General features: G+C 42.0%; 1 protein-coding gene across 4 annotated transcripts in view; it reads left to right on the plus strand.

Moving 5' to 3' along the window:
* The window catches only part of GNPAT (glyceronephosphate O-acyltransferase), a 46,903-nt gene that overhangs the window by 24,821 nt on the left and 8,791 nt on the right, over positions 1-13,291 (plus strand). For all 4 annotated transcript variants that reach the window (XM_026649689.2, XM_026649690.2, XM_026649691.2 and 1 more), the window contains 3 exons: positions 4,445-4,668; positions 11,134-11,379; positions 12,447-12,526. In XM_026649689.2, coding sequence (XP_026505474.1) covers positions 4,445-4,668; positions 11,134-11,379; positions 12,447-12,526 — 550 coding nt within the window. The remainder of the gene's footprint in view (positions 1-4,444; positions 4,669-11,133; positions 11,380-12,446; positions 12,527-13,291) is intronic.

Genomic DNA, 13,291 nt, shown 5'->3' on the forward strand with positions numbered 1-13,291 from the left:
TTACCTGCCCAGGAGCAGATTCAACACTATGTCCAGCCTCATCTGAACAGTACAACAGAGCCCACAAACCACAGCAAGAGCTTGTCCTTGAGTTCTGAGCCATATGGCAGCCAGTACATTTGTAACATCCTTAGCAAGACTGCACTCCAGGTGTCTTCAGTTCTGGCGCTCAACCATTTACACACCCAACAGACACAACCTATACAAGCAGATGCCCATACCTCAATTCTCTAAACTGGTGGAAGGCGTGCATAGGAGTTCCATTCTGACAGTCCACTCCTTCAAGGATCATCACCACAGACACCTTCCTGACAGCATGGGGCACACACTTTCAAAACCTCATAAATCACGCCAAGTGGACCCCTCAGGAGGTTATCCTTCATATCCATGTACTAGAGCTCAGAGCGGTTTGTTGCATTTGCTAGCAGTTGTTTCCACACATCAGGGGCCACTCAATCAGAATAATTCTGGGCAACGGAGCAGCAATGTATTATCAATCGACGGGAGCAAGACCCTGGTCATTATCCACTGAATCCATAAAACTATGGAAGTGGTGCATATCGCACCGCATACAGATCTCAGCGGTTTATTTACCAGGGCTACAGACCACAGTGGCAGATTCTCTCACAGACACTTCAGCATCGATCACAAGTGGGAGCTGAACAATGAGGTATTTGAAGATATGTCTTACCTGGGGCCATCCACAGATAGTTCTCTTTGCAACTCAATCCAATGCAAAGTGCAGCTGATTCTGCTCAAGAGGAGGGTACAGCCGCAACTCAATGGGAGATTCCCTATTCATTTCTTGGCCTTGCGTACTGCTATATGCTTATCCTCTGACTCCCCCTCTCCCATTGAGGGGTTTTCAGACTTCACCCACCCAGCTATGATGAGGCTTCTCAAAGGTATCTTCAACCTCTTCCCTCCAGTTAAAGAACCAACTCCATCATGAGATGTCCTGGGACGTTAACTTAGTCCTCAGTGCACCGAGGAAACCCCCTTTTTGAACCAGTCAGGTGAACTGTTCCCTCCTCCATCTGTCTCATAAAACCTCATTTCTCAGCCAGGAGGGCAGGGGTGTATGGAGCCTTGATGGCTGACCTGCCGCACATGGTGTTCTTCTGTGACAAGGTAACACTATGTCCACACCCTCGTCCTCCCTAAGGTTTCCTCAGAATTCCACGTCAGCCAGGAGATTCACCTACTGGTGTGTTTATCCCAAGCCTCGCTCTTCAAGAGAAGAAATGAGCCTTCATACACTGGATATAAGAAGAACTCTTGCCTTTTTCCTAGACAGGATTAGGTCCTTTTAGGGCATTACTCAGGTTTTTTTATCTCAATTGTAGAATGTGTGAAAGGACAGGAAATTTGCATTCAAACACTGTCCAAAGGGGCTGCAGGATGCATCTTAACCTGTGACAAAGCCGCAGGGGTTTGCCCCCCTCCAAGAATTGTAGCTCGCTCCACCAGGGCTCAATCTATCTCTCGAGCCCTGCTGAGAAACACCTCTATCCAAGCCATCTTCAGGGCAGCCACCTGATCTTCAGTACGCACATTCTCCCAACACTACACTCTTGTGACTGCTCCCAGAGCTGATGCAGCTTTTGATGATGCTGTTCTGTGACCTGTACTAAATCCACCTTCTCGGCACCGTCCTCTGTGCTGGTACTGCTCAGGAAGGAGGAGAGGTTACTTACCTTGGACAGTAACTGGAGATGTGTCTCTCTCTTCGGGTGCTCCACTCCCCACCCTCCTTCCCTTCTACCTCAGAGTCTCATGTTGGACTTCCGTGGCTGAGAAGGAATTGGAGTGGCGGCAGGTCCAACCCTCCCTATATGCCCTTGTACCAGAGCACTATGGTATGTAGGGATTCCTGTTTATAGAGCGAGATCAATACTGTATCCTGGAGCAATTAGGAATCCAGTGAAGTCTTTGAGTTGGGGTACTGTGTTCCTTGTGTCTGGCACCACCAAATAGACTGGCAGTGGCAATCTGCATCAACTGTATCTTCCAAGTGGCCTTCAAGGAGAGCCCCACATACAGCATGTTGCAATATTCTAAACTAGAGGTCCCAGTGGCATTGGTAAGTGTGGAAAAGTCTGCACTGGAGAGAGAGAGAGAATCACAACTGCATTTCTGGATGCAGATGTAAGCAGGGTGGATTGATTTAAATCACCAAGTGGAGAGCCTTGATTTAAATCCATTGATGTTAATCAACTTTTCCATTTGTACTTCAGTGTTTTTTTTTTTTTTTTTTTTTGTAAAGGTGCATTTTCATTGGTTGATATAACCATTAAAACATGTTGATTTACAACTAAATAGAGCTTTTAGGTTAGATTTGGAACATCTTTTTGCTACTATACACTATAATTATATGCAATTTTATATGGCTTAATATTTTCAGATACTTAATTGTACATTTTTAGTATGTAAGATTTTGGGTACATAAACTTCTTATCAAAACATATATCACATGTAAAACTAAATGATTTGTTAAACAGAAAGATTAACTGTGGTCTGTGAATTAAACTAATTATTTCAGGTCAGCCTGGGAAAACTTTCAAATATGCCTAAGTGGAAGTGACTGGAGCTTAAGTTCCTACTTGCCTAAGTCGCTTGAAAATTAGACAGTGTCCTAAGTTACTTACACTGTCCTCCAGTCTTTTAAAACTAGTAGATCTCATCCCCTTCATCTTCATTTTTATTCATAGACAGGAAGAGAGACAAGTTTTCCTGCTTTTTGAACTGCCAATCGATTTTTCTCAACTTTGAATGAATTAGCGCAAATGAAGAAAATATTCTTTCTGTGCCTGCGGAAGCAGCTACTGCTGTCAATTGCTGGTTTAGCACTTCGACAAACTCTGGTTCCAGGTAGTTAGCTAGTGACTTCTCCCAGTTCAATGGTGTGACTGGCTCAGTTCTCAATTTAAAGAAAATCAGAGCTCAGGTAGAGAGAAGCTATAAAACAGAAACATGAGACCACCCAGGTGAGCTCAATGGATGATCCTGTCGAGATACGTGATGGTGCCTCCTGGAGTCAGAGGCCCTGGGTCACAATGCCGGTGATCGCTTTGCTAGTCTCTTGCACTCAGAAGTACAGCCCCTCCATCCCCCACAGGATCAAGCCTTTAATACGGTACATGACCTATTTATAACGCTTGACCTCAAAAGTTAGATTCCCCCCCCCCCCCCCCCATTCTCTTTATATCGGAAAAACAGACTTTAACTCAAACATTTTGATGAGGCTCATGGATTCAGCATATCCATTTTCTGTTTCAGTGTTTTAAGAGATTATAATAAATTTAGGCATTAATAATTTTAATATTAAATAATTTATTTTTGAAAAGAAACTTACTTAAATTTTTAAAAAATCCAATTAAAAAAAAATTAAAATCAATTCTCATCCACCCTGGATTTCAGTGTTTAGCTGCCCACTTCCCCTAAAAATCCATGTGAAATTGGATATTTAAAAGCACCTCTTGGGCAAAGAATGGATGAATCCCCACAATAGTGGGGAATACAGTTGCTATTCTGACCATCTAGATGCTTTTCCCCCTGCATGCTATCATCACCTCTGTCTTGTCTGGACTCTGCTTCCTCCAGCTCATATTCATCCATGTCTCTCTTTACCACACACAGGGAAAGCAGACACTACAGCTGTAAGGAGGAAAGATTTTTCTACTTTGCATGGGGCAGAAAGAACCTCAGGCCGACTCTGGAAATTTACTACATTCTCTTTACAAACCAACTTTGGCTTCCAATCATTTAGAGTGTCTAAAAGAGGTGGTGTGATGGGAGTGTAATGTAGTTAAGGAGTTAAGTGTGTGAGAGAGTGTTTGTGCAATAGAGCATTCTGGAGAGAGTGAAGAGTTTACCGTTGTTTAATACCCAAAATCAGAGCCCCATACATAATGCAAGTATGTAACCACGTTAATAGCTGCAAAATTTACCTTTTCCCACGGAGTTGCAGATATCTGTTTATATTGCATAAATCCACAAAAACAACCATTCTCCCTAAGCTGGACATAGAGTCCAGAAAGGCTCCCCTCCTTCTGAGCTGCTTTATCCTGGCAGGTGTGATATTTCTTTGCTATAATGCAAACAAATAATATGCATTAGCAATATATTTTCACATTGAATGGTATTTTTGGAATCTTTTCAATAAAGTGGAAGGTTTTGAATTATTTTTTGTAATCAGTTAACATAATTCTTGCTTAGATCTGGAGGCCTTGCTTCATAATTTAGGTGTCGTGTACTTGCATAATTGCCCAAATGTGTTAGGTGCTGAACTGTGGGTAAAATGGGCAGAAGAGTATCTACGTGAGAGAACATACATATATGGGTACAGTACAGGACTAATGGGATTAGGATATAAATTATATCCTAGGATGTAGAGCTTCTTCTTGCTCGTAATATATTTTGTTGTTTGGACTTTTCCTTTCAGGCATCTTCCCCAAAGGCTATCTGAGGATATCCAGGAATTTGTCACTGATGTAGCCTACAAAATGGAGCTTCTACAGATAGAAAACATGGTTCTGAGCCCCTGGGTATTAATTGCTTCTGTCCTGCTCCAGAATTTGCCAGCCATAGATTTTGAACTTCTGGTTGAAAAGACACTTTGGCTGAAAGGCTTAACGCAGGCTTTTGGAGGATTCCTCGAGTGGCCTGGTACGCGGAGAAAGTTATATTCCTTTTTCTTAGGAAAGTTACACTGTGAAGTGAGTTTTATTTATGTTGAAGCAGTACTAAAAGCCAAGCGTAAGGGTTTTAGTCCTGATCAAGAGATTTTGACTGAAAATCCAGTCATGTGGAGACAGAACAGATGTGCTACTTTTTTGAGGTGTGTAGGGGTAAAGAGGGAGAAACTCCAGTATATTATATTAAAATAGTGCTGAGATTTGCCTAATATTGTTTCTTTATCCAAACCCTAACTTTTGAAAGCACAGGTCACAGAACGTTATCTGAGCTGCAACAGGAGCTCAGTATAGTACTGAGTCTAAAGTTTGATATCCAGTGTAATGTAAACTGCCCCTGTAATCAAGAACCCTCCCAAACACATGCACAGAAAGTCACATTACAGCTTTGATTTTGATTGTTTTTCTCCTATTCCATAGTTTGAGAGCGTTTACGCCTGCCTCGGGGTCTGCTCCCCTGCCCAGTTCTTTAAATTAAGCATTCTTTATATTTAACCTCTCTCTTTAAAGTGGCTCATGATACTTCATATGGGGAGCAACTGAGAGCTATGCAAGCCAAAAAGATGATGGTAATCCAGTCTCATGCTTCAGTGTATAAGTAGTAACATACATAAAAAAAACTTCGTTTACGCTATATTATTAAGATGCCAGTTTTCCCTTTAAAATCTCTCAAATATAAACTATAGTCCAAGCAGGTCTTTACTCTAATGCTCATTTGTACATAATCAAAAGGGGGAATATTTTTACACACTGCAGGCAGGGCCGGATTAACTCTCCTGTGGGTCTGGGGCTATTAGATTTTGTGAGGCCCCCGTATACAAGTCTTTTTCCTAATTTAAAACAAAGTTATTACAATTATAGCATTGAGGCTATTAACACTATACTAAATTTGCCTTTTAATTAACATAAAGCCATTCTGTGGTTACATTTCAGTCTTAAAACATGTAGAATATAATTAAGTTAATTCAAAATAGCCTACTTCTTACCTTAGAACAGCTGTTATATTAGTTTCTTTCTGGGAGGGAGTTTGGGTGCAGGAGGGGGCTCCAGGCTGGGGCAGAGTGTTGGGGTACAGGAGCGGGTGAAGGGTGTGGGCTCTGGGAGGGAGTTTGGTGCAGGAGGGGATTCTGACCTGGGGCAAGGGGTTGGGGTGCAGGAGGAGGTGTGAGGTGCAGGCTCCAGCCGGGAGGTGCTTACCACAGGTGGCTCCTGGCCAGCGGTGCAACAGGGCTCAGGCAGGCTGCCTGCTGTTGGGGGTGGGGGCAGTGCACAGAGCCACCTTCTTCTCTTTCCCCCAGCCAGGGGCCACAGAGACGTGCCAGCAGCCAGTCGCTTCCAGGAGTGGCATGGGGCCACAGCATGCAGCCTGCCTGAGCCCTGCTCCAGTGGGGCCCCCTTTAGCCCGGGGCCCTGGACTGCAGCCCCTAAAGCCCCTGCATTAATCTGGCCCTAACTGCAGGAAAAATAGACCTACTACACTGTAACAGAACTCTGTCCATCACGAAAGAACACCCATCTCTCTTCCTTCCAGATGCTTTCAGTTGTTTGGCTGAAGGAAAGCTCTGCCTCTGCAAACCCAGTAAAAATAACTACCCAAATGGTGTATGTCCCAAACCAACAGCCTCATTGCAGAGTGAATTAAAGAATACTCCAAATTTAGGCATTTTGCAGGGGGTTGGTTTTTTTAGCAAACATAATGAATTTTTGTTTTAGTAGGATTAAAAGTAAGGCCCTACTTGAAATGCGGTATGATTGTCAAATAATTGTGGTTGAGTTGCAGACAAGACATGGAAAATTGTGGAAAGGTAATAATGGACCTTTTATTATTTGCAGTAATTTGGAAAAGCCAGAGTAGACCTATTTGTTTAAGAAAAATTTGCTGAAACTATATGAATACTCAAGTATTATGTTGCAAATTTTTTTTTATAACCAGACATTTTGCTGCAACTATATTACAGTCATGAATGCATGGAGCTGACAGAGGGAACTCCCACTGTCAGCTGCCCAGGGCTAACAAAATTGTGGTGGAAGCCTAATAGTGTGGGATCTACAATTTCTGCAATATCGCAGTTTAAGTAGGGCCTTAGTTATAAATAAGGAGACGATTCTGTCATGGATTCCATGACTTTCTGGGACCTCTATGACTTCTGGGCAGGGCCGCTGCAGCGTCAGCTCCATGGCTGCGGGAGCAGCAACTGCTGGTACAGCGGCCAGCCCCAAGGCTGCTGGAGCCATGGTCCTTGGCATGCCAGAGCAGTTGCTGGGGTTGGGTCAGCCCCCTTGGGGCCGGAGCAGCAGCAGTCAGCCTGTGCCACAGGAGCAGCAGTGGGACTGGAGCAGTCGCAAGCCATCGGCAGCGCTCTGTTTGTCCTTCCCTCACCCCCAGGGTATTTTTAGTAAAAAATCAGGGACCGGTCGCAGGTTTCTGTGAATTTTTGTTTATTGCCTATGATCTTTTACTAAAAAATACAGAATCTTAACCTTAGTTATAAATATAATCTGGGTACTGGAACATAAACATTTTCTTGTACATGAGCTCTCTAATAAATTTTGCTGCCATTAAAATGTTGTTGCACTTCTGCAAAGTGAAGCAAATACCTGATCTCACTTGGCACCACTAGATGCTACAGTAATGTAAATAATAAGCAATAACAATCTCTGCTGATGATCCTTCCCTCCCTCCAAGGGCTGTAGTTCATCAGGAATAAAGCAGATAATCTAAATTGCTGTAAAATGTCAAACAATAGATTCTCAATTTCCTGCTCTTTTTTTCCCCCCATCAGTTTATCCTTAAACTTGATGATGTGGTATTCTGGATTCTGAAAAAGTTCTTCCACTAGGTGTTTGTATCTTTGGAGACCCTGGTTGCTTTACAGAAGTTTTCAGACCTCCAGATGTGGTCTGAAATTCTGTGATCTGGAACACTCAGCAACCAGATTTTTTTAATATATGATATGACTAATATATATATGCATGTATATATTAGTCATGATGCTTTGAAGGTATCCAGGTGTTTAAGCAGCATTTGTGCAGCACATCAGCAATTTTTTTTTTAACAGATCAGCAGCGGTAGCATCCCAGCAGTCAAAAACTGTGATCCTAGCTTGGCTCATGGTACTCATCCCCTAGACCGTGTCAGCTAGTAGAGGTCTCTTTGGCTCCCCATGTTCTGTAAAACTAAATGGCAGAATCATTTACTGTTAAAATAAGCAGCCTATATTGTCAAAATGCAAGACAAAGGACTGACGATAGAGCAGATTCCACTATCTTGTGCTGGCCACTTTATGGGGCATGGTTTATGCTTAAATTTTAGGTTGACATAGCTGTCTCTCTCAGGGGTATGAAAAATCCTCATCCCAGACTGATGTAATTATGCTAATCTAACCCCCAGTGTAGACGCAGCTAGGTTGATGGAAGAATGCTTCCATCAATGTAGCTGCTGTTGCTCCAAGAGATGGTGTTCCTACAGCAACAGAGAAACCCCTTCCGTCAGTGTAGGCTCCATCTCTGCTACAAGGTTATGCCAGCATAGCCATGGTGATGTAGCTATGCTGGTATAGTCCCCCATAGCATAGACAAGCCCTGGGTATGATTATACGTTTGGGGTTTTTTATTAATTTGAAGTAGTTAGCACCTTTTGTAAAAACCAGTTTGGACACTCCATCAAAGTCTGTGGTTTGTAGTCTATGTAAACCACATAGCTCTTTCCCAACCCCACCCCAACTTTAGCTCCTAGTTGTTTGTGTTGGTCGTACTAGCTGTTTCTAATACATTGGGCTTATTTATCTATTGTTGAAATGTACCAGTGTGTAAGAAAACTATATCAGAGGATTGCAAAACAACCTATCTGCCTCACCACTTCTCACCCTGTTGAGCAACTTTAGTGCACTGGCAAAGTTAGGACAAGACACGTTGAAGCATCAGATAAGCCACTAGCTGCTTGGGGATAAATTGATTTTAAAAGAAACAAGTGTCCCCTTTTAAATTAAAAGACCCTTTTAATGTCCTGTAGATTGGCATGCACAGAGTCCTATGATCATATGTTTTACCTCTTCATGTTCAGTTTAAGGTTATTGTCTATTCTCTTGCATGTTAGTATATTCTGGTCAGACAAAGAATATTGTCTCATATTCTACATTGAGAATGTTTTGAAACAGTTAGTTTGATTACATAAATTAAAATATCTGAATTAGTCAAAGTAGAATAACTCAAGGTAAGCTTTGTGAGTGGAAGAGACTGTGCATATGCTGTATACTTTGGGTCTCATACCACAAGTTCTGGGGTGTGCTTATCTTAATTTTTTTTTTTTTCTTATCTGCTATACCCTCAGCTTTGCAAACACTCACTTATGTCTTTTGAATAGCGTTCTCAGTAAAACTGTTCTTGAAAAAGTGTGCCAGGGATATGTCTTATGAAGCAAGTAGAACTTTGAGCTTGGGTACAGTCTGTTAACTGTAAGCAGGTGTGTTATGCAATGATGGTTCCATTTTTACTTCTTTTAGTTTAAGGTGAGTGTGAGGGATCTTTGGTTTGTGGGAATTAAGGGAAACTTTGTCAAATCTCCTAGATCTGATTCAAAGGTTACAATATCAGAAGACTTCACAACAAAAGAATGGTATCTATCCAAAGTTATTTTAGCTGATCCAGTGTGAAAGATTGCTGTATCTAAAAAGCTTACCTCTCAATAACTGTTCTCTTTATCCTCTGTAGCTGTGGTCTACTTAGGGCAGGTCTACACTTACTTCCTGGTCTGGCCGTAAGCAATCGATCTTCTGGGATCGATTTATCGCGTCTTGTCTAGACGCGATAAATCGATCCCAGAAGTGCTTGCCGTTGATGCCGGTACTCCAGCTCGGTGAGAGGAGTACGCGGCATCGACAGGGGAGCCTGCCTGCCACATCTGGACCCGCGGTAAGTTCGAACTAAGGTACTTCGAATTCAGCTACGTTATTAACGTAGCTGAATTTGCGTACCTTAGTTCGAAGTGGGGGGTTAGTGTGGACCAGGCCTTAGTCAACCAGGCTTATTTGCTTAACATATCCTTACATCACTACTTCGAGGAAGTTTCTCTAATATAAATGTTCTTACAGATTGGATAATAATAAGCAGGTTCTTGAAAACTGTATCTCCCCTTCCAACCCCCTCCCCCAACCAAACTGGTATAAGGGTCTAACTGATAACTGCTTAGGAAGATGAGCCACTTGCAACGAGAGCTAGTCTTAAATCAAAATTCTCCTCTTAAATATTTATCCGTCTAATTTTGACATAACTTTCTCTCCTTTTGCGCGCAGAACTCCCACTGACACTAATGTAATATTGGCGCATGCAGCGGTAGAACAATATCTGAATTGAGATTAACCATGCAGATCTAAGAGGCAAATTTTGCTCTTACCTTCACAGAGGGATAGATGAGAATTAAAAATGTACATTTGCAGATCTAAAATAAATATGGTGAACAAAGCTATGAAATGTACCTGTCTAATAGTGGAGCTTTGTGTTCTCCATTGAGAGGTTCAGAACAGTGGTTATCCACTTTTGGTTGCAGGGAGGGAAGGAGACCACTTCCTATTTCCTGAGGTGATAAATAGGGCCCTACCAAATTTACAGCCAGGAAAAACACGTCATGGACCGTGAAACCTGGACTCCCCTTGTGAAATCTGTTTTGTGTGTGTGCTTTTACCCTATGCTATACAGATTTCACAGGGGAGACCAGCGTTTCTCAAATTGGGGGTCCTGACCCAAAAGGGAGTTGGGGGGGGGTCACAAGGTTATTTTAGGGGGGGTATTGCCACCCTTACTTCTGCGCTGCCTTCGAGCTGGGCGGCTGGAGGGCGGCGGCTGTTGGCAGGGTGCCCAGCTCTGAAGGCAGCGTCCCACCAGCAGCAGCGCAGAAGTAAGGGTGGCAATACCATACCATGCCACCCTTATTTCTGCAATGCTGCCTTCAGAGCTGGGTGGCCGGAGAGTGGCAGCAGCTGATTGAGGACCCAGCTCTGCAGGCAGCAGTGCAGAAGTGTAAAAGTGGCAATACCACAACCAACCCTCCCCCACACAATAACCTTGTGACCCATGCACAACTCCTTTTTGGGTCAGGATCCCTAAAATTACAACACTGAAATTTCAGATTTAAATAGCTGAAATCATGACATTTATTATTTTTAAAATCCTATGACCGTGAAATTGACCAAAATGGACTGTGAATTTGGTAGGACCCTAATGATAAGGTCTAGGTTGTAGTTCCAGGAATGTCTGAAATTATTCTCTCCACCTCACCCTATGCTTTTTTCTGCCTCTTTCCAACATGGATCATCCTGGAACAGTTTTCTAAGTGTTCCTAGAGGTAAAAATTGTTCTAGGTTGCAAAATGTAATGTAATATTATACATTCTGCACTTACTTTTTCCTTTAGCATTTGCTTGAGTGTTGTGTCTTTTTACTAGATAATCTATGTGCCAATAAAGCAGTCACGTCCAGCCTTGCCCTGCATTCCAACATTGTGAGCCTTGTCAATGGCCAAGTGGTTTTAAATGACGTGGGAATGGAGGATGGAGCTACAGAGGAGCTTGTTTTTAAACAGGCCCTCTCTATCCTCATGTGTGGAGCCTACAGGAACCAGTTGCTAAATGTGTTTGTGCGCCCATCTCTGGTGGCAGTAGCATTGCAGATGACGCAAAGTTTCAGAAAAGGTAACTTCATAATATTAACGTATTATAAAGGAGCTTGACCTGACTTTCAGAAGTGTTGGGCACCTGGAGTGCCTGCTGATGTCACGGGGTGCTAATCAAATTGAATACTTACACCAACATTCAGAATGAGGCCCACTGGGATCAGATTTTGTGATTTTTTTATTTTTTTGCAGCGTTTTTAATGCCCTGTTCACACTAGCACAAAGCTAATCCATTTTCACAGCCATGTTACAGCATTCCTCCGGGAACCACGGCAGATGTTTTTGCAATGTATTAAGTCACAGGACAAGGTAATGTGACTCTCATGATTCCTGACAGTATTTATACTGATTTGCAACATATTACTGACTTGAAAGTAGATACTCTACAGGCCTTTCTCTTGTTGGCATTCTGATTTGCATTTGGAGCTTGCCTGGGAGGATCAACTACTGCAAACAGTGTAAATAGTTTTCCACACACCAGTTGTGGTATATGGAACAGTATTTGAAACAAGATACTTTCTTTAGTAGGGTCTGAATGCTATTTAATAGGGTTGTGGAATAGTTTAGTATGGACGTGGCCTTGCTCTGACTGTTCAGGTGTTTTGAGTGTATGTACAGATACTCTAGCACATCCTAGATTTATTCCCATAGAGTGCAGTTAGTTGTAAAGCTCTCTCCATCTCCTTGCTCGTGTCCGTGAAATATTGTAGCAGTCAGTATTTTCCCTTGTTTAGTACTTGCGATAACTTTTTTTTTTTAAACAGAAAATGTTTGGTTTGGCAAAGATTAATTTTAAACATCTACAGCATTTCCTGTATGTTCAGGAGATTGCACAAATACAACCAACTTTTTCCCTTTTTTAAGATTAGTTGCATAAAGTATATAGATTATACTATTTCAAGTTGAATCAGTCTCTGTGTACATGCTCGTATTTTTTTTGTCCAAACATTTGTGCTAATAGTGCCCTGTTAGAAGTTTCCTCTTACACTGAAGGCTTTTCCCCCCCCCTTATTTTACAAATGACTTAAATGAACAATGTTATATCCTTAACCTTATTTCTTCCTTCTCCCCCTCCCCCCCACCCAGAGGAAATCTATAGCTGCTTCAACTTCTTGCGAGACATTTTTTCTGATGAGTTCATCTTCTTCCCTGGCATTGCACTGAAGGTAAACCATCCTGTGTAAATAAATAAGGGTACATACATGCACTTTTATCTGGGTACATGATGGATTAGCTTTAGTTTTGTGGCAAATTCTTTGAGCCTGAGATTTGTCAGATCTCATCTAACCAGGAGTTGGGAAGAACATCTCAAAGGAAAACCAAGTGTAGGTCATTCAGTGAATGCCAAGTTCTACCATGAGTAAGATTTGCAGCAGTTTCTCCACATAGCATTAAAGGGCTTGTGCTGCTGAAAGAACACTCTTTCAAGTGAGATGTAAAACTACTGTCCTGACCTCTTATGGATTGTGAAAGAAACTGTGGTGGGTGGGGGGTGGTGGTTGTTTTGTTTTTCATGAGAGTAAATTGTGTTAATCCTGATGCTCTGGTTAAATTCCAGCGTGCAGTGGCTGCATTTGCCTACATAAATGCTCCCAGGAATTCTAGTATATTTCACTCACTTCTCCTAAAAAGCTGTTGTGGTAGAGTAGTGGTTGTTGTGTAGAATAGAATGAGTGCTTTGTTCTCTGCAGAAATTATATTCACTATTTTAATGTTTTACTACTATGTCTTTATTATCATGGTGCACAACATTGATTCATGCGTTTTGCATAAATACAGTGCATATTACTGAATTTTAAAAAGTCATTGTTAATAAAACTAGTTATTGCCCTTTCAATGTGGTCATGACTGGCCCTTTTGTGTAACTATATACAGTACATAAAGTATGCAATAGTGTAAATACAACTTAATGTAATGTCTTCTGAGACTTC

This window comes from Terrapene carolina, unplaced genomic scaffold, assembly GCF_002925995.2.
Source record: "Terrapene carolina triunguis isolate 2854851 unplaced genomic scaffold, T_m_triunguis-2.0 Scaffold85, whole genome shotgun sequence".
NCBI lineage: Eukaryota > Metazoa > Chordata > Testudines > Emydidae > Terrapene > Terrapene triunguis.